The sequence below is a fragment of the Lasioglossum baleicum genome, chromosome 8, assembly GCF_051020765.1.
Source record: "Lasioglossum baleicum chromosome 8, iyLasBale1, whole genome shotgun sequence".
Lineage (NCBI taxonomy): Eukaryota > Metazoa > Arthropoda > Insecta > Hymenoptera > Halictidae > Lasioglossum > Lasioglossum baleicum.
In genome coordinates, this window is record NC_134936.1 from 11,678,131 (window position 1) to 11,701,408 (window position 23,278).

A 23,278-nucleotide genomic window follows, 5' to 3' on the forward strand; every position below is an offset into this window, starting at 1 on the left:
TTGGACAGTCAAATGATACGGTAGAACTGGAGGTAAAACTGAATATTTGAGTACAATAACGTTTTCTGTCGTTTTTGACTTGAGAAGATGAAGGATCCTGCTTTAGAGGAAACTACGCCATCTTGAATTAATTGCGATAGCTTCTGGAGAGACTTTGACAGTTGCTCGATCCTCATATTCCGAAATTAGAAGAGCAAAGTGAAAGCGGATTTTAATATTTCTAAATGGATCTATTGAAAATTTAACATTTAAGTACAAAGAAGTAGTAACGCTGAATATTTACTTTAATAAGGAGATCCCCTGGGCACTAGTAGCTGGAAAATCAAATCCAGCCGAGATCATGCTCTTTACAGAAGCACCGCCATCTTGGCCGGTTCTAGTAGCTCCTGATGCTCATGTGTCGCTGTTCAGCCCTTACACAGTAGAACGAAATGACTGAATTGGAGGCGCGACGGGCTACTTCCTTGTACTGAACCGTTCAATTTCGCCTGGTTCGAGTGTGTAAGGGTTGAAACGCGGCGGATGAGGATCAGGAGCATATAGAGATCGATCCAAGATGGCATTTCACCTCCGTAATTTCCTTCTGGACTTCCTACTACTCAAATATTCAATTCCGCTCTAGTTTCCACTCGTTTGATTCGACTGCGAACGTGTAAACCCTACACTGTTTCACCCTAGATGTAGACCTAGGCGATGACTGGGGTCTGAAAGGTTAAAGACATATCGAGACGGCGACGCTACGGTCGAACTGCAGCAAAAATTAATTAGCAAAGTACAATAAAAGGTCCGGGGAACCGAAGTGCACCGATAAATTGAAACGGAGAACTGCACGCCACCCAGGTTTCGCAATAACCCTGCACGAACGAGCTGCCGGCGGATCAAAAGCGTACTTCATTCGAGAAGTCGAGCGAATTAAAATCGCATCGTAACAGCAGAACTCTTGAAACAATCCCCGGTTGCACAGGTTGGAGTCGTTCGATCCGCGGGAGCCGAGGCGGTCTTCGCTTGTCTGGGGCATCAGAATGCGGATGAGCGTAGCGCGAGGCGTCGCTGTTCGATCGATCGCGTTACACGTTGCCCTTTGAGTGACAGTATTATCTTATTCCCAGGCGTAGGAGTGAACAGATCGATGATAGAGAGTGAGCGGGGGTGTGGGACGCCGGGGCTGGGACGTGCGATCGTTCACCGAGAGACAGGTCGGCGTTGGTTCTTTCCACCGTTTCAATAATAAATAAACAGGATAAGGGGGGCTGTCTTCCGACAGACGGTACAGGATCTATGCTCTGACGAGGTCGCCCTCACCGATACCAATTTCCCGTGGTGTTTCTGGCGAGAGGTACACGTTTCCCCGGTTCGATCGTGTCCGAGGAGATCCACGGATTTCGGATTCACTTCGCGTGTGTGCAGCTTCCCTCCGCGACTTTCGAATCTCGTTTCGACGCGTTGGCATTCCCGGGGCCAATGAGGAGAGATCGGGGCCGCGTTCGTCGGCGAAGACGAAGAAAAAGGAACCACCACGCCCAAGGTACGTGGCAGGAACGCAGACAGCCGCGCCGGTGCACCTATGTGCAGCCGCCGCCGCCCGCGTCTATGTGCCTATCCCCTTTGCACGTGCAAAACCCTGTGGCTCTGTGTGCGATGTTCGCGTGTACAAGTACGCCCTGTCTTTCTTGCCTGATCCTTCGTCTCTCTCTTTCTCATACGCACGTTCGCGTACAGCGGCGGCACGAACGCTATAAGCTACCACGTCCTCAAATTGAAGCCCCCGAAGAAAAAGAGATGCGTGGCCTCACTTCCCTCGGATCCTCGTGGCCCCCGCTCTCTTTCCCTCGCGTTTCCTTTCGGTCTCTCTCTGCCCTCCCAACTTCTCTCTCCACCTTTCTTTCTTTCTTGCTTTACTCCCCTGGTTTTCTTCTCCTCTTCGTCGTTTTCATAACGCAACGGTGGGAAAAGGAGGGAAAGATGAGAGAGAAGCCGATGGTGGACACGGGAGGAGGAGACCAAGGGAAGATGGAAGAGAGTGAAGGCTCGAGGCGCCATGTTGCTGGCGATGACAAGAAACCCGATGCGACGGTAGCCGGGCCAACAGTGCAGGCACAGGCGCTTGCTCGGACGCCTTGATTGGCCGATTACAGATTATGCACGGTGCACCCTGCTGGGACGCGCACGGCCGCGAGCTTTACTGCCGCGGCCACTAGCGCTACCAGGCCCCCGGCTACCGGCAAAAAGTCAACGCCGCTCGGGAAGCTGATTTCTCCACTTCCTGCAGGAACTACCCTCCGACGTCTCCAGATTAGAAGCACACCGTCTCTGGAAGCTTCAGCCGAGCGCCCACGGACTTTCATAGATTTATTCTGTGGATACTCCGGCGCTGGAGAACTTCAGTTACTTTGGGATGGCAATTTTTCCATTGGGTTTCGAAACTGTAAATTGGAAAATGTTGGTTCTCCTGAAGTATTTTATGAAATGTTGGATCGTTTGTTTCTGTAGAGTTAAGACCTCCTTAGACATTTGTCGCTGACAAATTATTATTTATATGTAGACAGTTTGAAGGCTCGGATCGCTTATTGAATTTTAAATTTCAGACATCTGCATTCTTTTCAATTATTCATGAGAATATTTTGTTGTATAGTTTGTCAGTTGAAAAATATGTTTTACAGAACCCATATTTTATTCAGTACAAATAATGTTGTCTCATTTGCAAAAGATTGTTCGCGATTACTAAGCGTATTTGTATTCGTCAATGGAGAATCGAAAATTCGGCGTTGCCCCAGCAATTATCCCGACAAAACGCTGCGAAATGGCGAGAGGAAGAATGAACGAAAGAATACAGAGAAGATTGATTTGGTCCGCGCGAGCGCGCGCGCGACCCCTACCCCGAGCACGTCAAAAGGCTAAAGGTTTTCTCATAGGTACGCACGCCGTGATACGCAACTGCGTATCGCGTAATCACGGGATAACTGGCTGTCGTGCTCGATGATGTCGTCGCAGGGGGTCCCGGACCGGATAATTTCATTAGCCTGGGCACCGCGGGAGTTATGTTCCCTCTCTGCCCCCGCCCCCGGTCGAGGGAATCGAGCGCGACGCAGCCTGATGAGTAATCGCGGCAACGCGTCAGGTTGTTTGCAAAATAACCATCCGTAATGACTGCTGACTGCGATTTTGAAAACTGTACATTACCATCAACGAGAAACTGTGCTCCACAATGCACACCGTTCGCCCAACAACAAACTTCCAACAGATAAAAATCTCCAACAATACTGAAACTCTCTTAACCCTCGCATCCTCTCCCAGTGATTCAACCATTTTCTATTTTGCATGCAAATTTTTGTTCTCCGCGATTTTGTTGTAATTTTGTGTAATAGCTGGTACGTCCGTTAACGTTAACGTTTTGGTGGTGAGTTCAAGCCTTATTTAATTTGACTTAGAATATGTAAATTAATTAAAGAGAGAGAGCGACAGTTTTACACACATTGTCGGTGAGTTAGGATTAGTGTATCGCAGCAATTGATGATCGAAACATGAAATTGAAACACGAACAGAAGCAACTCGGTTTACAACAGGATGAAATTAATACTACACGAAGTTTTTCAGTTAGGTAGCGAGGGATCATAATCGCGAACGGTTTCGGGAGCAGAATCGCAGGTTTTCGCAACCGCGAATAATTGAACGGAGCATCTTAATTGGCCCGGATCATCCGGTCTCGGTTAAATCGGCGCCATACGAAGAGACCCGCGAGAGGTTCGCTCCAATTAGCCTGGAGCCGCGATTACAGTCTTATAAATCGTTAATTGGAAACCGTGGGACTATCCGCGAGAAATTCATGGCTCCGAGAAGGCCAGCCCCAATTAGCTTTTGACCAGGGCTCACCCCTACCGCGCGTCCTAATAAATCGTTAATTGGAAACCAACCTCCCGGGATAATTAGCGGAAAGCTTGCCGATGTCCGCGCGCGCGCGTGAACGAAATCCTGAAAAACTCCAACGCGAATATTTATGATCGTCTCGTTAACGTTCCCCACGGCGCTGGACAGTGTCGCAACCCTATCTCCGATGTCCAGGGCGTGGCGGATCGGTGATTTAGTAAAGTCATTTGTGCCGATAATGCTGACAGATGCCGTCCACTGGAGCTCCTGTTACAACAGACTCGCCCGCGAAACGGGACACCATAGAATCGCTGGGGGTGACGCGAGACAATGCGGAATTTCGCCGACATTGCACGCTGTGGAAGGTGAGTTAAGCGAATCTAAGTCAGCCACAAGAAAACGCTCTGTGTCGGTCGATTTTTAGTTGCAAAGTTGGAGTTTGTTGTATAGATTCGTAGAGGATGACTATTTTACAGTGCTTTGGGGGTTGAACCACCCCTATTTTGGATTCTTAGAATTTTCGGTATTTTTAGATTGTTCAAGTCAGCCACAAGAATGCGCTATGTGTCGGTCGATTTTTAGTCGCGAAGTTAGAGTTTGTGGGGATGACTGTTTTACACTGCTTTGGGGGTTGAACCACCCCTAATTTGGATTTTTAGTACAATCATATAAGATTGGCAAGATGGCGTGAAAACAAGAAAAACCGTTTGTGTTGCGTTTAGGGTGCTTAAGGCCTTAGCATCCTCTTACTTGAACACACAACAACTTGAGTTCGACACTGAATTTTGTCGAAGAGGATCGTAAAGCTATTTTCCTCCAAATTTTCAACTAATTTCTTTTCGTATCGATCTAGAGGAACCTGAGTGCAACAATAAGTACAATTTTCCTTTCGAAACTGTGCGAAATGTGACACTATGGACGACGCTAAAGATAGACAGCACGTGTATCCAACGTCTTCCGACTACGAAGCTGCTGCATCATAATTGAAAATTAATTGCTCGCAGGATTCGTAAACATGCAACTCTGACAGACGCGGAGAGACAGGCGGCTATTTGCCGTCGGTTTTCCGAGTTGTTTAGCCTGCCTGGCGTTCCATCGGCACCGGTATGAAAAATATTGCGCTCATTGTATCCGTATGCCAGATCAATAGGATTACGTCTGTCGGATCTATCGACGTCGATACATTTGGTATGGGATTGAAAAAGACGCTTACCTGCGTCTGCGTCAGTCCAAGGCTCGCCGCCAACTCCGCTCTCTCCGGTAGCGCTAGGTACTGCGTCCTCTGGAACCGCCTGTTGAGCTGTTGCAACTGCAGGCTGCTGTAGATCGTCCGTGGTTTCCTCATCTTCTTGCCTTTACCGTTCCTCAAGGAGCCGCCGCCACCGCCGCCGAGCTCGTCGACGAGGCTGCCGCCCTTGTCGCCCAACGGCGAGAGGTCTGCGAACATGCACCACCCTAACATCAACTTTCAGAGTCCTCGTCACTGCTGGCGTACGAACTAAAGAGAAATCCAACTGAAACCTGCCCGATGATCCGACGGAACAAACGGAACCGAAAATAATTCCTAGCTCGGACACGGATATTCGAAACATGTTCATTGAGTTACTTTTCAATGAAGGCAACAATTTAAAACTCTATTCCTACTGTACGAGTAAAAAAGCCTGGTTCACAACCTAACTGGCGCTAACAACTTGACATAATTTTCTTTCGTTAGTGTCTTCAGCTAAAATCTAGAGAACACGTTCTAAAATGGAGTTTGATACCAGTTCAGTAACATGTTAATTACACGTCCGGCACGACTTCACTTAAATGATTAAATTATGTAACAAACATTAATCATAGAGAGCTAGAAGTAGTGTCGAAGAATAAATTTGCCGTTCATTAGACTCGCATTATTCATTAAAACGATTTGAAAGTTGTCGGCTACTAAAGATGTCAATTAGTAAAGCTGCCAATTACTAAACTAAAATTGTCGATGTTTAAAATTCTGTAACTTCGTCTAAGCGAAGCTTGGTAAAGTGAATCGTGCAAAACTCTGCCTATGCTCATTCCCAAGAGTGTACTCCCTACTTTCGTACCCTTGAATCAATGTTTTTATCAAACATGCTTCTTTTACCATTCAATTTTACAAATGCAAGCGAGTCTGAAGAGTCTGAATAACGAACTGAGAGCTTCCGTCAATGTAAAAGATAAAACCTGTGTTTCACTAACAGATTGCAGACGATAATGTTGGTTTTATAACCTCAAAATCACTTTTAAACGCAGCGTGTTTATTACAAGTAAGGTTCTACAGCGACTACTTATTGTTAGTAGCGTACATGAATACATTGTTTAATATTGTTATCACTACTCGTGTTACCTCCGCCATGTTTGACAGATTTTCTTTTCACACGTGCTCGCGTTACTCGTCGTGTTTCTATTACACTGTATTTTCCTTTAAACAGCTTACTAGTTACTTTACCGAATACTGTACTGCGCGTTTTCCTTAATATTGCTCTGGGCGTAAACCTTAATATTTTCTGAACGCCCTGGGCCCATAACCTGTCAGTTTTATAACCTCAAAATCACTTTTAAACGCAGCGTGTTAATTACAAGTAAGGTTCTACAGCGACTACTTAATAGCGTACATGAATACATTGTTTAATACACATGAGTGCCATGCGCACATAACAGATGGCGTCGTTGCTATGTGTTATTCCATACACACACAACAGATGGCGTAGTTACTATGTGTTATTTCCTACAGATAAAGGTAACTGTTTCAATAGATAAAAGTAGCACCGGTAATTTCTCAAAGAAATATGAATTTCATGAATGTTACACGACCTTCTATTGTGCGCCTAATCGAATCAAGCGATGATAAAGCACCGTCTGGCAATGGTGAGAATTCGGTAGCCATCCCGAGGTGCTAAACGATCATTAATCTCCGCGATCGGTATCGCGGCGAACAATATATCGGAGCGCTAACTATAACGTAATTAATTCGGGAGACGAAAAAAGGATAGAAAGGAGAATTGTTATAAATTAATCTTAAAATAATTACGCGCCGGCTAAATGGACGCCATCGTGCCAGCCGGCGACGCTATCGTCGGTTGCGATCGCGCCATTATGTTTATACCCTAATTACAATGTAGCGTAATGCGCCGCGGTGTGAATCCTTGAACGCAACACAGTCATTTAGAAATCCAAACATGCTGCCTTGTCATTTTCCCCGTCGGTCGGCCGTTGTTATTTTCAAGGAAACGCGAGAAAATTCACCATAAATCGACATGGGGGCCTGGCGACATGATAGAGGGATAGGACAGAGAGAGGAGAGAGAAGAGAGGCATGAGACGAGTGAGATGTCGACGACGAAACTCGGAATTATCCGCGTAACGTAACACCGGGCTGCCTCTGCCACCGCGGTACCTTTCCCTGCGTGATAATAAGCGTGACTATTAATTAACGTAATTTATGGTGAGCTGACCGGACATGCATACGTGCGTACACGTTATGATTCCCATGATTTATTGCTACCCGTGTCACCAGCGCCCCGGGGCGTGGACGGCTGACCCGTGGATCAACGAGTCGCCCAGATCGATCGCAAAATGACACCGAGGATCATGATTTAGGGCCCGGGTATTAACGTTATGAACGCTTTCCATTAAACATTAGGTTCGCTAAAGGGTTCGAAGATGGGAATAAATCTCTGGGGAATCTAGAAGACTTGGGCAGCTGGATTTTAGCATATCAAGCATCTGCTCGAAATTGGCAACAGAGAATTTTAAGGATTTTATCCCGAAGTCGAGGATGTAGATTTGCGTATGAGAAGATTTAGTAAATTTGAACCAGACTCTTAGGGATCGATTCTGCCCACAATTCGCTAGAAGATAACATCAGAAAATATAAATAAAGATATCAATATGAGGAATAAGGTTTCTTGAAACAGTTAGTATATTAAATTATGAAGTATATTAAAATGTAACACTAAATAGTTTGAAATAATCTCTAGGAAATACATCCCCTGGAATCAAAATGTGTTACGAACTTTCAGGGTTGAATTTTGAAGATTCAGATTTAATAATCTTGAAAAAGATCCAAAAACTAGGATCGAAACGTTGATTTTGTTTGACAATTAGCAAAATTGCTTTATAATTCGTAATGAACGATCGAACCGTTGCGCCGAAAGCATTTAAAAATTTATTTAGATTTAAGGGTTGAAATCGTCGAACACTTCTGTACCAATGCTAATCATAAGATTCACTAAAAAATATGATCTGAATAAGGTTGTAGAAAAGAATAGTAAGCCTCTTCGAAGTTCGAAATTGAATGTCATTAAAGTTCCACTAAAAAATGACACCACAATGAACAAAGAGTATTAAACATTGAAGATCCAGGTTCAAAGCCCAACGTTCGACACTCGGTTCAGAACTAAGAGTGCAGAGAAGAGGACGAGCAACCTAAATAAAAATATTCTAGTTCAGCAGGAAGATTAGGGGTGTCGTGGTCGGAAAGTAGAGCTCCCGTGGAAACTAGAAGCTGATCGCTGGCGACAGGTTTGCGGGACAGTGAATGGATTTCCCCCGTCACCAGGGACCGGTATCGTCGAATACATTAGCTTGGCCGATTAGGCAGGTATTGTTCCAGCATTTTGTCGCGCGACCATGTTTCCCGTCGACCGGACGCGATAAATGTCCAGTGCATGGCTGCTTGTTTATCGTGGTTCGAAGACCGTGATGCAATTCGGTGTGTCGTTCGTACACCGCGGTATCATATGGAACACTTCGAGCACGGTAAAGCAAGAAAATTGCTCTTCAACGCCGCCCACGAAGCAGAAGAACGAATTTTCATTCTTAAATTGGTCACGTATCGTAAGAACAACACTGGCGCGCAACTGTTAATTAAGGAAACATAGTTGTACAGCTGACGGGCAAATCAGAAGCAACGACGGCGAATTACGTCGCGTTGGATCGACGGGAATTGGCATCTTATCGCGGATCACAATATATTTACCGTTCGCATCGATCACGAAGACCAAGTCGGCTAATCACTGACTCTGATGCAACGAACGGCGACAGGGAGAGAGAGAGAGAGGGGTGTAGAAACCGGCAAGGAAAAATCGCCGATGGAAGCCGCGCCGCGCGTTTTACGATACATTTTTTCACCGACGCGAAAGGTTATAGTCGTTAGCGCTGCAACAGTATGCAAAGCAGCCGCTGAAAACTGCTCCGCCGCGTGAAACTACTACTTTACCGTAATTCACACGGGTCATTTGCGAACGCCGGTGCGTTCCCGGCTCCTTTTTCTAGCAGGCCGCGGTCTGTCCTCCGAGTCAGCCGTGTTCCGCGCCGATTCAATTGCTTCCAGGGAATAATCGGTCCTAGAAGTAGCAATTTTATGACCTACATCGCCGAACGCGCTGAAACGCCGCTCCGATGTGCAAATACGGACCCCGAAGAAACTTTCAGTCCGTTGCTTAACTCCCCGGACGGACGGAGTTCGGGTCATTTTGACCCCGACTTGTGATCCCTCTAAATTCTAGTTTTCCAGCAGTAGCTAAAATTATCGAGTCCAAGGAAAAAACACGCAGAAGAAATCCTCGAAAGCGTCCGCTGTCCAAAGTAGCATCTTCAGTACTAGGACACTTGAGAGACTTCAATGATAGATTGGCTATTACCGAGGTGTTACTGTACTTGCAGGAAGAAAGACACATAATTCCCATGCTTAGCGATCTTTATGCAAAATAAAAATTCTTTATGCGAATTAGAACAAATTAGAGTGAAAAAGAAATTTATTTCCTTTCTTAATATGTTCCATAGGTTGAAGATAATGTGACAGTATCTTTAAATGTTTATAATATGTCTACTGTTTTAAATTACACCTAATAAAGATCCGCTGTCTACTCATGAGTTATAACTCCCTTGCTGAACTAAAGTATTGTCATCATTGAAATTATGAAGTAGTGCCAGAGACATTTAAAACGGGTCGCAATAAAATTCTGTGTAGACGAAGGTAAACCTCGTCCGCAACAGCCACCCTGCCTGCGATCCGCTATTGCCTCTGCAACTGGCGGTCCGGGACAAATGAACCAGCTATATTCAGACCGAATTCTCGTTGTCCCGTCGTCGGTCCGGTTAACCGTCCGCAAGGATTCATCCGGCAAACCTCTGAACCAGAATCCAATTAGCGAGGGTGCCTTGCACTTCTACCGAGTTCTACATTAGTCACCGACCTGCCAGCTAACCAGCGGCCGAATTAATCCGGAACGGTTCAAAGACAATGCGGCCCCGGTACCCCGGAGGCCAGGTCAGGGTGATGGATTAGGTATTAAACGGTTGTTTTCACAAGGATTAGGAACACCGGCCCCGTGGAATGGCTTCGACGGTCGAGGCTGGACCTCTCGGATGATGGCGGCGACGATGACGAGGTCTCTCCTTTGACCACGAGGATTTACACGGAAGTCGTGTTTTCTCCGGCGTAGATACATCCGCAGATATCGTGCGGCTGCCACTCAACCGGATCCTGGGAATTCGTTCGTCCCCCAGCTGACAATGAGAAAAGTAGGGTTCGAACGACGCGGCGCGGCTCGGCTCGGCTCGTCACGCAAAGTGCACCGAGGCACCGGTCCTAGCTTCGATCATCGACGATAAACCATTCGACTAGCTCTTGCTTTCCCGCCCCGCGGTACCTCGCGGGAACCCGAAGAACTCCATCGCGGAACTCCGCGCCATACTTGAACGCCGGCCCCTTTGCTGCATTTTGATTCACGCATGAATTAGGCGTAGCTGTTTCGAAATGAATTCGGTAGGCGATTGTTACTTAGATTTTGTAGGAGAGACTGTCATTCATGATTAGACTGCGGATTCTATGAATTCATGACAAATACTATAAAATCATGCAATTTAGAATAGATCGAAGATTAAAAATATTTAATAAAGTCAATTATTTTTGACTTATTAAGATTAAAAGAGAAAGAGAAGCTTCAATGTGCTTGTTGTTTCTTGCAACTTCAAACAATTTTTATTTTGCATTAAGATCCGCGGTTTATTAATGAATTGAACGATTAATGCAGTAGAAAATAATATATTTGGATTATTTCCTCAAATTGGAAAAACATTTGGACGAGTTAGTATTCATTATAAAATAATTTGTGACATTTATTCTTTCTAATCAGAATCACCAAATAAAATCGTCCACATATTTTCCGACGGTGCTCACTAAGGGTCGTAATTTTTTATCAAATATTTTAACATGCAAATTGCATATCTAGAAAACAATTGGAACATCGCGAATTCGAAGAACCTTCTTTCAGATCGAACAGTCACGAACAAACGAGTCGGCTGCCGATGCCCCGCGGAGGATGTGCAAACAATAGCGTGCTCCTTGGTAATTAGCCCGATCGTGATTCCAAAACGATATTTATTATTTAATTAATCCAATCGCCGCCATCAGCGTGTATGCCGACACTGCAGAACAGCCACGTTACACACAGAACACGCTGTACCGATCTGACGTTTGTCAGATTCTTGTGTCGCGCGAGCAAACGAGTCTCCGTGTAATAATTAATTATTAACGACGCTAAGTACAATCGAAACACGATAAACACGAATTAACCGCGCTGACCAAACGAATCTCGTGCCCGATATCGTTCTCGTTCGTTCTCGCGAGGTTAAACACTGCGCACTCGCGACTCCTATCGATAAACAATAATTCATTGTTCTGGTGACGCGTGCAAACTAAATGAATTCCATATAATGATGAAATAGCACTATCTAACGGCTCATTTTTGTCAATATATTTGAAATAACTGATAAACTTATCTTTTAAAAATATTTATTTAGACCATTTTCATTTAAGTGGCAGATAATATTCGAATGCGAAGCAAAAATATAAGAGAACGGCTCATAAATAACCAAAAGCTGCACAGCAAAAGAAATACTTTCATTTCACAAGTGTCGAAATAACTACCCCCTGTCATTGAACCCTCGACAGATATGTCTCGTTAAAATGTAAAGTTATAAATGAGATGCGATTTGTTGAGTCCACGTTAGTAGCGATAACAACAGAGTTGTTTAAAAAATGGATAACAACGTATTCCCAGTTCCCTAAATCAATGGACAGTCTTTCGCTGAAGCGAACAAAGTCTCGGAAACTCGTTCAGCAACGAATCTCAGGGAATGGTCGCCGGTGTCGCACGTGTTCATCGATCACCGAGGACAATCACGCTTCGATCATTCGGAAGACAGCGGGGATCGAGGTGTTGCGCCACAATGTCGCGTTTCTCCGGGACCCTCGAGCGAAATTTTCTAGCGATCCGGTTTTCTCGCGGGGACGTTCTTACTTGTCGCTCGCGCGCGGCCGTCTAATGGTTTATGAAAACCGAGCACGAAGAAATTGTTATCCTAACGAGAGAAAATGACCTATAATCTGCCAGCGTGCGCGAGCGCGCGGCCTCTTTCTTCGAACGCGTCGGGCGGAGGAAAGAAAAGAAAAAAAGAGGAAAAACACACGATCATTACGATCGCAACCCTTCGTGGTTCGCGCGTGCGCGAATGCTCAGTTCGACGATCACCGGTATTATTTCCCGATGCTCGTGCATTCGTAACTTTTCGAATCGCGAGCTTATAGGACGAGAAGGAGACAGAGAGAAGAAAAAACTAAGCGACAAACAAAATAGAAGAAAATTACTGGTACGGAAACACGATCGTTACATGATTCCGTCGGGGATACACACGTCCCCGAGAATATCTGGGGGATGAACCCTTTTTTCCGGTTCATCCGGAATTATTCGTTTCCTAGTAATTTCGACAAGGTCCAAGATTACCTATAACCGGCGCGCTTGCGGTTTCAGCCGTGCTCGAACGGGGGTGGACGTCGTCATCGGGCCTTTCATAATGTAGAAACGTTGTACGGGGAGCCCGGTCGCAGGTGGAAACACCGAAGAACGCCGGTTATTATTAATTTACCGATGCGATGGGGGTTGAGAAAGGGTTCCGGGGGCTGAAGCAGGAACGAATCCCATGATCCTAGTCGCGGTCGCGAGGATTCTTCCACAGGCAATCGAGAATTCGCTGTATTATATGTAATAGGCAATTGTACATGAATTGACCGATTTTAGAATGCAACTGTTATCAAGCGATCAAGGAATACTACCCCTGGCAGAAAATGGTTGATCAAAATCATAAGTATGATTGTCGAACGAATTATTTAAGCGTATATTAAATACAAAAAAAAGGTACTGTATATTGAATAACATTATAATCATGAATTCTATTGTTTTCCACCAAATATAGAATTATAAACTGTCTGTATCTGTGGGAAAATTTAAAGAAATTTTAATATCGTGATTAAGCAATAGTTAATGTTTTTAAGAATGGAAGTAACAATAGGGGGTGGTTAAATCCTCCCTTAAATTAGTGCCGCTGGTTTCACATTGTTTGACGCGTAACGGCCGTGTGTTCGAGACCGCGGTAAAGGATCGCTTGCCCAGACGTACATTCGAAGTCGAAACTCCGATCATAAGAACACGCTCGTGTTTGGCGTTTTTCAATCTCAACGGATTTGACGTCGAACCGAGGTCGATTGAACCCATAGGTAAACGCCGAGCCGACCGCGTGTGTACTAAACATGCAGCAGTAATCATGAGGGACATCCTTTGAACTCGCCCGCTACCGTTCTCGATTTTCTTTCCCAAAACAGCGTCAACTGTCGAACTGTCGTCAAATGTCAGAAATTAAAACGTTTATTTTAAATTCCCCACTCCGTCCTCATTCCGTACAATCAGCCTGCCCACTATAACAAGCAGCGCAAATTCGCAGGAGACTGTCTTTTGTATCCGCTATTATACTGCAACGTTGTCTTTCGCCGCGAGCAAGTCTAATCCGTTTGATCTTTGAGCGTAACAATCCTTCCGCGTCCGAAGCTGTAAGGCATCAAAAGCCCCGCGGAGTATTTTGTAAATTATCGTATTATTCGTCAGTGGATAACTTCTTTGTACATCTGGAATTCTATCATTGGTTGATTAAAATTGTTGCGGAGGTAGTAGAAACTCGGCCTCCATTAAGTACTTCGCTGAGTTTGAATACCACCTCGATTCCTTCCGCAGTAGAGAAGACTGTTTGGTCAATTAAGACGTCGACACCTCAGTCAGGGTTCGGTGCAACACACATTGAAAATGTGAACAAATACAATTACAAACACTTGGTGTGTTTGATGGAATAATTTTTGTCAGGGGTAGTAATCTGCAAGTTTATTATTATGCCATTTTACGGTATAAAACTGATGCTTAAGGTGCTATGATGTTACAGAAAAAAATGGAGATGACAGTCTTGGAAATCAAGAACACGAACGATGAACATTTCCTGAGAGGTGAAATTCTGTCAACGGAAAATCGAAGTCTAGCTTCGAGAGAAGAAAAGAATCAAGAATTCGCCAGCTGTGGACATCGACGGATGTAATTGCCGTTTCAACGAACTCTCCTAATTATTGCTCGCAACCCCTCTCGCGGACATTCTTCTTCCCCGACGTGCAATTTCACCGCGAGTTAAATATGTCGGCCGCGTGTGTTACTTCTTCGTGTTTCACTCTGTTCCGCGACCTCCTCGTTATTATTATTCATTTTTGTGAACTGTATAATCTCCCCAGCCTTGTTCGTCGTACTTTACCTCAACGCACTTCGATTAATCGCGTTCTTCGCAGCGGTTTTATGCACAAACGTTTCGAGTTGATAATCAGCGGCGACTTCGTTCGCGAGACACGGTGGGAAAGGATCGTTGATTACGCGAGTTTGAAAACATTGTAGAATTGAATGCGATGCAATTAAAATTAATGTAACAATAGTTGGAATGTCCAGAGACGCCCGCTAAGGACGAGTGATTCACATTCTGCGCGCTTAACGAGGTAATACACGGTTCAAATTTACACGCAGATGCTCGGTAATTCGTTTAACCGGTGAACCCGCCAATTTTTTCATCACAAATCGCATGAGCGCACGCTTTAACTTCAACGAAGACCATTTGACACTTTGCCGCCTGCAAAATGGCGCCTGGACGATCGTTATACTTCGCCGGAACGAAATTGACAGCTTCGCGAAGAGTTTTCACTCGGGAATCAACAAGACAATTAATATCGACACTATGCGAAAAATATAAAATTGAAATCACTTTAACACTTCATCTATCTGGAGACGTATTGGGTTGGCAAGAAAGTAATTTCGGTATTTTAAGGTGAAATGAAACCCAATATTTTTATTCAAGCAATGAACTTTAATCGATAAAATATTTTTCTGGTAGCTTCATAATCCCGCGCTCTTTATTGATTAAAGTTCAAAGCTTGAATAAAAACATTCAGTTTTATTTTACCTTAAAATACTGACATTACTTTCTTGCCAACCAAATAACCCCACGCTTTGTAAAAATTCTGATTTTCTTTGGTCGTCGTTTAGAGAAAATATAGACCATCAATCGAATAAATTACACTAGAAAGGTTAACAGGATCCGCAATAATTCTCCCGCGTACCAGAATGGAGTTTAAAAATCTTATTTACACAACAATCCTGGGGTGTCTTGCTGGGTCACGACTGAAATTGCTATTACGGCCGAAGGACCTAATAAAAATGCTCAGCCATAGACTTTGAAAAATCATGGAATAAGGTAGAGGTTTATCTCCCAGTTAAGAAACTAGATTTCCTCGTCTACGTTCGAGCGGTGGGAGAGACAGAAGGTCGAGCACTGTTCATTGTCCAAATAGCTTCTCCTTCGATCGTCTTTCTGTGGCCAACAATGGGCTACAACCTTCCGCCGAGAACAAGAAGCAGGAACGAAAGCCTTCGAGGAACAAATTCATTTCTTATTGAATGTTCTCGATCGGGAGAACATAGTAGCTCTCTCTAGCCTAGAAGAATGGACACGACGGACTCCGGAGAAGAAGTGGGCGCATGAACGAGATTCCCCGTGTACAAACATTCTCGATCAATCGGCTGGTCACGGTTAGTCGATCGATAATCCACATCGAGCAGGAAGCCGGCGACACAAAACAGAAGGTGACCGTTAACGAGAAACGCAATTAGCTGACTGGCGATTTCACGCGCTCGGCAGAAAAGTCGCGATCGAGTCGCGCTAATGCGATTCCAGATGGGCGACAGCGTGGCGAAAAAGGAGGAAGAGGACGACGACGACGACGACGATGAAGAAGAAGAAGAAGAGGAGGAGGAGAAGGCGGCGGCGGCTGAGAGAAAAGAACAGTTGCGTATCTGGACGGTCTCTGAATATATCCAGAAGCGCCTCTACTCGAGAACGCGGCGCGAAGCCCGACCAGAGCCCGCGACTATTCCCATTCAGCCCCCGGAGGCTTTTTGTTTCGTTCGTTAGCCGCTTTGCGGGACTTTTTCGGGGTCCCAAGAGGATTCTCTTTCCTCTAGTCGTATATCTTATTCCGCTCTCTGCTCGGCGTTATTGTGCCTATCCGGCGCGCGGCGCGGCGCGGCGGGCCGACGACCGCACCGCTACCTGCTACTCTAGATTCCCGAGCTCTTCCGTTTTCGTTCCCTTTTTTCGGGACGCGCTCCTCTTCTCGCCGCGGCCGAATCAGCATACAGGTTTACGACTACGATTTGGCGCCTGCCTGTGACGAATGGCCCGACGGGACACCTCGGAGACCGCTCGCTTTCGGCCCCCGAAGGAACGATCTGCATTCTGACACCCGCTACCAGCCCGTTTCTCTTATTCGATTAGCGGGCTTCCTACTTCCACCGAAACAAATGCGAATTGATGCTTCGACCTTGCTGAACCAGTCACTCACTGGAGTTAGCATTGTCGGGATTTTGGAAGACTTGGACCTGAGCGGACATGGTACATGATCGACTTCTTACTTTCAGAGATAAAAACGCGAATTTATGAACTGGCACAGTCTCACTCTTTGACATGGACATTATTAGCATTGTAGAAATTTTAGAAGACCTAGACCTGAGGATTAGATTCCATTTTTGTGGTACTCGATCGACTTCCTACTTCCACCGAAACAAATGCGATTTGATGCTTCGACCTTGCTGAACCAGTCACTCACTGGAGTTAGCATTGTCGGGATTTTGGAAGACTTGGACCTGAGCGGACATGGTGCACGATCGACTTCTTACTTTCAGAGAGAAAAAAAACGCGAATTTATGAACTGGCACAGTCTCACTCTTTGACATGGACATTATTAGCATTGTAGAAATTTTAGAAGACCTAGACCTGAGGATTAGATTCCATTTTTGTGGTACTCGATCGACTTCCTACTTCCACCGAAACAAATGCGATTTGATGCTTCGTCCTTGCTGAACCAGTCACTCACTGGAGTTATAATTGTCGGGATTTTGGAAGACTGACCTGAGCGGACATGGTGCACGATCGACTTCTTACTTTCAGAGAGAAAAAAACGCGAATTTATGAACTGGCACAGTCTCACTCTTTGACATGGACATTATTAGCATTGTAGAAATTTTAGAAGACCTAGACCTGAGGACGAGATTCCATTTTTGTGGTGCTCATTGACATGGACATTGTTAGCATTGTTGGGAGTTTAGAGGACTTAGACCTGAGGAGAGCGATCTGAATTTTGAGACCTGACCATTTTCGTATTACTCCTGAGGAAATTTCGGGACATTTTTAACTTCGTACTTTCAGAGAGATAAATGCGAATTGATGCTTGGACTTTGCTGAACTGGCAGAGTCTCACTCACTGAGATAGACGTTATTGGCATTTTAGAGGACGTCTTGGAACTGGCGAGATTGATCTTCATCTTGACACTGCTACAGGGTAATTTTTCGATCGAACTCTTGAGATGCCTACATTTTTCAGAATTAGTTCGTTCACTGAAGATTATTAGCACTGTTAAGATTTTATACTTGTTACTGTGCAAGTTCCGCAAGATTCCTCGACACTGTTGGGATTTTAGCACTTATTAATTTCATGTCACTCAATCACTAAACTTGGTACTTTCAACAAGTAGAATGTCTGAATTCTGAAATGTAGGCACTCGGGCGCGTTGGAGCAGGTTTACGGTGCAGAATTCTTTGCTATTTATTAATTAAAGGTGTCGCCTGTAATGATGATTATTAGCTACCGTTTAATTTCCCGTCACTCGATCAGCGAATTTGTTACTTCTAACGAGAAGAATGCGAATCGATGCTTGGAGTTTGCGGAATTGGTACATTCACTGCTACCAAGAATCTTAACACTGTTAAGTGTGCGCGAGGTTAGAGCAGGTTTATGGTACGGAATTCTTTGCTGTTTATTCAACGAAAATGTTAATGGTATCTGACGATGATTATCAGAGCTTGCTACCGTTTAATTCGCGGTTGCGCGATCAGTGAACTTAAAACTTTTAGCGTACAAGGCACAAGCGAATGTCTGATCTCTGGAATTATTACCGTTCACTGAAATGGAGACTTTTAGCACTGCGGAGGGGTAACAACATCGATTTCATCACTGTAAGGAGATGAATACAGAAGAAGAAGTGTTTTGAACTACATTATAATTCATTTTGTACGTATAACTTCAAAACACATTTAACTTTCGGCGCAAACGGCACTACGGACATGTTGTGTATATAAATAACTTTCGAAGCCCACATTAAACCTCCTGCCATTTTATATCACAACTTCGACGAGATTGTAACAACAGATTAAACCCCTATGCTCGACAACCGATGTAAATTCAGCTGCACCCTTTTCCAGCGACTGCTATTCTCCACAGATTATCATCATCTCTCATACGCCTTATTTCGTCAACAATCCAGCTGCTAAGAATTTCAATCGACAAATTGCAAAAACTTCTAACACAAATTCTACCGAGAACGAACACTAAAAATTGCATCTGGATGACAGACAAATCAGTTTCACAATTTTCGAGGTACACTCAAGGAATCATCACACGCTAAGTATAAGAGCTGGCACGACGGTATGTTCTCCTCGCTACACTTATCTCTAACTTATACCCGAAGAGCACACGGTGAATAGCCGCAAATCCGCTGTCTAAAAACACGCGTGCAAGACATTCCGAACAAAACACTTTTCAGAGGATACCTCTGTGTATCCAACGTTCCGAGGGTGGAAGACCCGTCGGAGAACGGTACGCTAATCTGGCCCGTGTGCTCTTCAACGGGTCCAGGTCCCGTGAAATCGCTTGAACACAGCCTCCGTTCACGCGTGAAACAACCGTGCATGTTCAACCTATCGATTCACGGTATCGTCGGGAACAGGAGTTGGCAGCGATCACTTGGATCACTTCGGATGGTGTTGGAGCAAAGTCCGATCATTTTGGGACGGTCATCAAGCACAGACATATGCACTGGTGGAAAGATTCATGATGAAAGGACGCTAACAGAGTGGTGCTAAGGGGCTGGCTTTTCGGAGGGACGGTAACGGACAGTTTGGGGACAGAGATTAGGACACATAGTCAGTCGACGTTTTTAGGTGTGTGCCAACTCCTGGTTGGCCACGCGCGTCAGAGTCCGGCGAACGAGAAGGTTCGTTACGAAATCGGCTCGGTTGTAACGGAAGCGGTGATCCAGCGGTTTCCAGGGAACAAGGACGGTCGATCTGGGTTAACTATCGTCTATTATAAAAGTAGGAATAAAAAAGGCTGCGAATACATACAGTTGGGGTACTCACCGTCCTTGGGCGGCGAGGGGCATTGGGGCGCGTACGATCCCAGGTGATATCCGTAGGCGTTGTGCTGGTGCATGGGCGCGAACGGATATCCGGCTAGCGCGGACCTAGGACTGGGGAATCCTGCCTCTGCGTGTTGCTGGTTCCCGCTGCCGGGTCCGGACGTTTGGTGTCCGAGCGCGCCGACCTGATGCGAGAACTGATGGGCACCGGGCACATTGTGTCCACCGGGGTAACCGCCACGCAAACTCGCCGGGTTGTACAGGTTGTTGTGCTGTAGCTCGATAAACGCGGACTTGCCGCTTTGGGAGACAGGGGTGCTGGACGCGGTGCTGTCCCCGCCGTTACCACCAGGTGGTCCAGGTGTCACCGAACCGAGACCGGTGTGATGAAGATGCTGTTCCATGTCGGAACCGCCGCCGCCGGCGCCAGCGCCGCCTCCACCGCCGTTCCCACCGCCAGCGGATGGTCCACCGCCTCCCGACATGCTGTTCGGGGTCGGGGTACTAGACGGACAGGGGTCGCCCGCCCCGAATGGGCTCCCCAGGTCCGTGAAGTTGAGCGTCGTCGTGCTGCCCGGACGCTCCACCTTAACGACGTCGATGCCGCCGCCACAGCCCACGGTTCGAGCGGACAAACTCGCCGACGACGTCGTCGCCGCCGCCGACAAGCGGACACCGTACGGCGCACGAATCTTGGGGCCTCTATGGGTTACCAAAGTCGACCACCACTTTGGAGTCGATCTCGCCTTACCACCTCGGGGACCTCGATGATCCTACGACGGTTCGGTGCATCGAACGTGTTTACTGTCCACACTCGCGTCACTGTGCCACCACGATGCTTCAGATTATTGTCACTGTGCGAACAGTCACCTTTCGTTATCCACTGTACCCGAGGAGCGTGTTCGAGTTTGGTCGAGGGGGGACGTGTCTTCACAAATACACTTTCTTTCACCCGCGATGATCCAGAGTCAAACACACACACGGCTGTGGATCTAGGTTCTCCAGTTGCCACTACTACTCGATATACTCTAGACCAAGTTACGATAACGAGTTCATGCTGGACCGTTTTCACTGCGCGACGGCCTCGACGATGATGGTTGAACGTCACGTCACGTCGCGTCGCCCGGGTACGTCGAGGATCTTTGGATCACCACTACCACCGCGTTTCGATCGCGGCACTGACCGAAAAAATCAAACCCGCGGTCACGGGTCCGACCGGAAACCGAAGGACGGCGGGTCCCGGATGGAAACGGGTCGTCGGTCCAGCTTCTCCGACGGGAACCGGTAATCTGCCGACCCCGCTGCTCTCCCGTGACAGCACACTCGCGCGACACCGCTCCTCCGCTCTCGTGATTTAATTGTATACGTCGCCGACGATGATGATGATGATGACACTGGCGTGCGCGCGCGCGCACACACGCTCTCGCTCGACCAGCCAGCAAATGCGTTTTCCACGCGGGTCGCGATGATTACTCGCCGTGGAGCATCCTCGCGCGTCGCCCGGACGTGGTGTCGACGAGAGAAACGACGACGGCCGCGACGGTACCGCGCGCTACGGATCCGCGTAGGGAGGAAGAAGAGGAAGAAGAAGAAGAAGAGAAGAAGAAGACGACGACGACCACGACGAAGAAGAGAGAAAAGTACACACGCGCGCCTGGCCCAGTAACTGCAGTGCACACCGCGCGGCGCGGACCGGTATAATGATACATAATGAAGCCAGAGCCTCTCCCCGGAGCCCGGTGCACCGTTTCCGAAAGTCGCCGCGGTGGCGCCACTCAAGGCCACGCCCCGATCGCCCGTTACCGTCGATCGCTATTGGCTCAGTCCCCTTCCCCCCACCGCGGCGAGCTGACGTCAAGCGAGCGCGTTGGCTGCGCGGAGGCCATTATGGTGGACGAGTAGGCGGAGCCGGTGACGAGCCGCGCCCACCGATACCCGACGCCCTCGGGCAACGGCGTTCGCGGAGGTGTTCTCTCTACCTGTCCGAGGTCCCTTTTCGTTCGTCGTGCGCGCACCTAGCCGCCACTACTCCCGGTACAGACTCCGTCGGGGGTATAGCTCGGCAAGAAACCCAGAGGCCACGCTCCCGGTTTGCTTCTATGCATGGAGCGCGCAGTTTCGCCCATCCTCGAGACCATGAGCCTCCTCTATCGACCGCGAGATTCGACGGGAATCGAGGGTTCAGGGCTCGGTGACATCTGGAACGCGAGTGCAGCCCTGGAACGTTTGTTGCGCTCCGAAATTCCCGATGCTCCGACTCCCTACCCTCTGTGAAACCCAGCTCGAAACTGTCTTCAGCATTACGATCGAGTATCGGAATCTGTTCTCGGTTGAAAATTATCACATTGTATTTCTTAAAGAATTTTCTCGAGCACGGTGTTCTTCTCAAAGGAAATCTATTTTTTTTTGTCCGGGAAATCTGGGGATGTTGAAAATTAATTTGTCTGTGTGAATTTTCATGTTTGTATTTCGGAGAATATCTGTTTCCGAGGTTCCGGTTACGGAGCGCGGTTCCAGCGTTCGTTTCGAAGGGAACGGCTCGAGGCCGCGAAATGCAAGAATGCGCTTTTCGTCATGTTTTTGTTCGGCTAGGCCACGGTTCGAAGAAAACGCCACTTACTCGAGGCACTCGCATACAAATAAGGAATTAAGAACATGCATCGTAATAAAAGACACTCGAACGTCGCCGTGACAGTTTGACAACAGACGACGTCCTTGGCTCCGCCCATTAACCCACCGCGAAAGGAGTGGACCGCTGGCAGACGGAGGTGGAGCAGCTCGTACGACACGTTTTTCCGTTCTCATGTAGGCACACGCAACGTCGCTGCTAATCCCTCGGACTCATTCTTCGGGGAGATATTTTTCCCTGTAAGGGTCTCGCAAGCTCCTCCATCAATCTCCTCCTCGCAACGCGTTCGTCGCTAGACCGTGGATTTTTCTGCAAAATAAAAATTACCTGAATCTGTAGCAAGAAACAAGGGCTACTTAGGAATTTCATTTTTCTTTTTCGTTAATTGCTATACAACCTCTTATAAAATTCAACGCTGAACTGTCAACTTCAACCTACATAAACATTGTCGATAAACACTCATTTTCAACTTCCTGGGAATAGCAATTAAATGGCCCCCGGAGCGTCGAGACGATTTCTATTCAAATGAAGACAACCTTGTCGCTCCTCTTTTTTAATTCGGAGTGAAGATATGCTCTAGATCGAGCGCGTGAATAATTTATCAAACTGATCGGGGCTCGATGCATAAAAATCCCATAAAACCGCTGTTCCTTTGATCCTACAAAGTCTGGCATTCCTCTCGCCGGAGAGCCTATTCTCAAGGTACATCGAAAATTGCATACCGCGAATAGGTGTAACGCGAGCTGTGACCCAAATTTTCTTCGAAAAAGATGCCAATCTCGCGAGAGGTCGCATTATAGGTAATAGAATTTTTTATCGAGCCAATTTCTGCTCGGGGCAGAGGCTATAGAAGCCGGTAGCACCGCCGAGGGAGAGAGAGAGAGAGGAGAGAGAGAGAGGAAAAAAATACACTGGTGGTACACGCCGAGGGAATTTCGCAACGCGACAGGTCTTTTCGCTGATCCTATCGGCGAGCTGTGCACGGCAGAGACAGGTGAAGGCGCGGAATAGGATCGGGATCTCTTTCGCGAGCAATCTGAAGCCTGGCTGCTCGCCCACGAGCCGCTTTTGTCTACCAATATACAATTAATCCGATGCAAATTTCCCCGGCAATTTCACGGACCACGGCAAATCGCTTCTGCGCTCGCATACTTCGT

At 46.8% G+C, this 23,278-nt stretch overlaps 1 protein-coding gene across 5 annotated transcripts in view; it reads right to left on the reverse strand.

Annotated features, from left to right (window-relative positions):
- Nucleotides 1-21,196, reverse strand: part of Dll (homeotic protein distal-less) — a 110,091-nt gene extending 88,895 nt beyond the window's left edge. For 2 of the 5 annotated variants that reach the window (XM_076429494.1, XM_076429496.1), the window contains exons 1-2: nucleotides 19,479-21,196; nucleotides 5,078-5,319 (exon numbers count right to left, since the gene is read on the reverse strand). In XM_076429494.1, coding sequence (XP_076285609.1) covers nucleotides 5,078-5,319; nucleotides 19,479-19,977 — 741 coding nt within the window. In that variant the 5' untranslated portion in view covers nucleotides 19,978-21,196. The remainder of the gene's footprint in view (nucleotides 1-5,077; nucleotides 5,320-19,478) is intronic. The other 3 variants (XM_076429498.1, XM_076429495.1, XM_076429497.1) reach the window with 3 other exon arrangements.
- Between the last annotated feature and the right edge of the window lie 2,082 nt (nucleotides 21,197-23,278).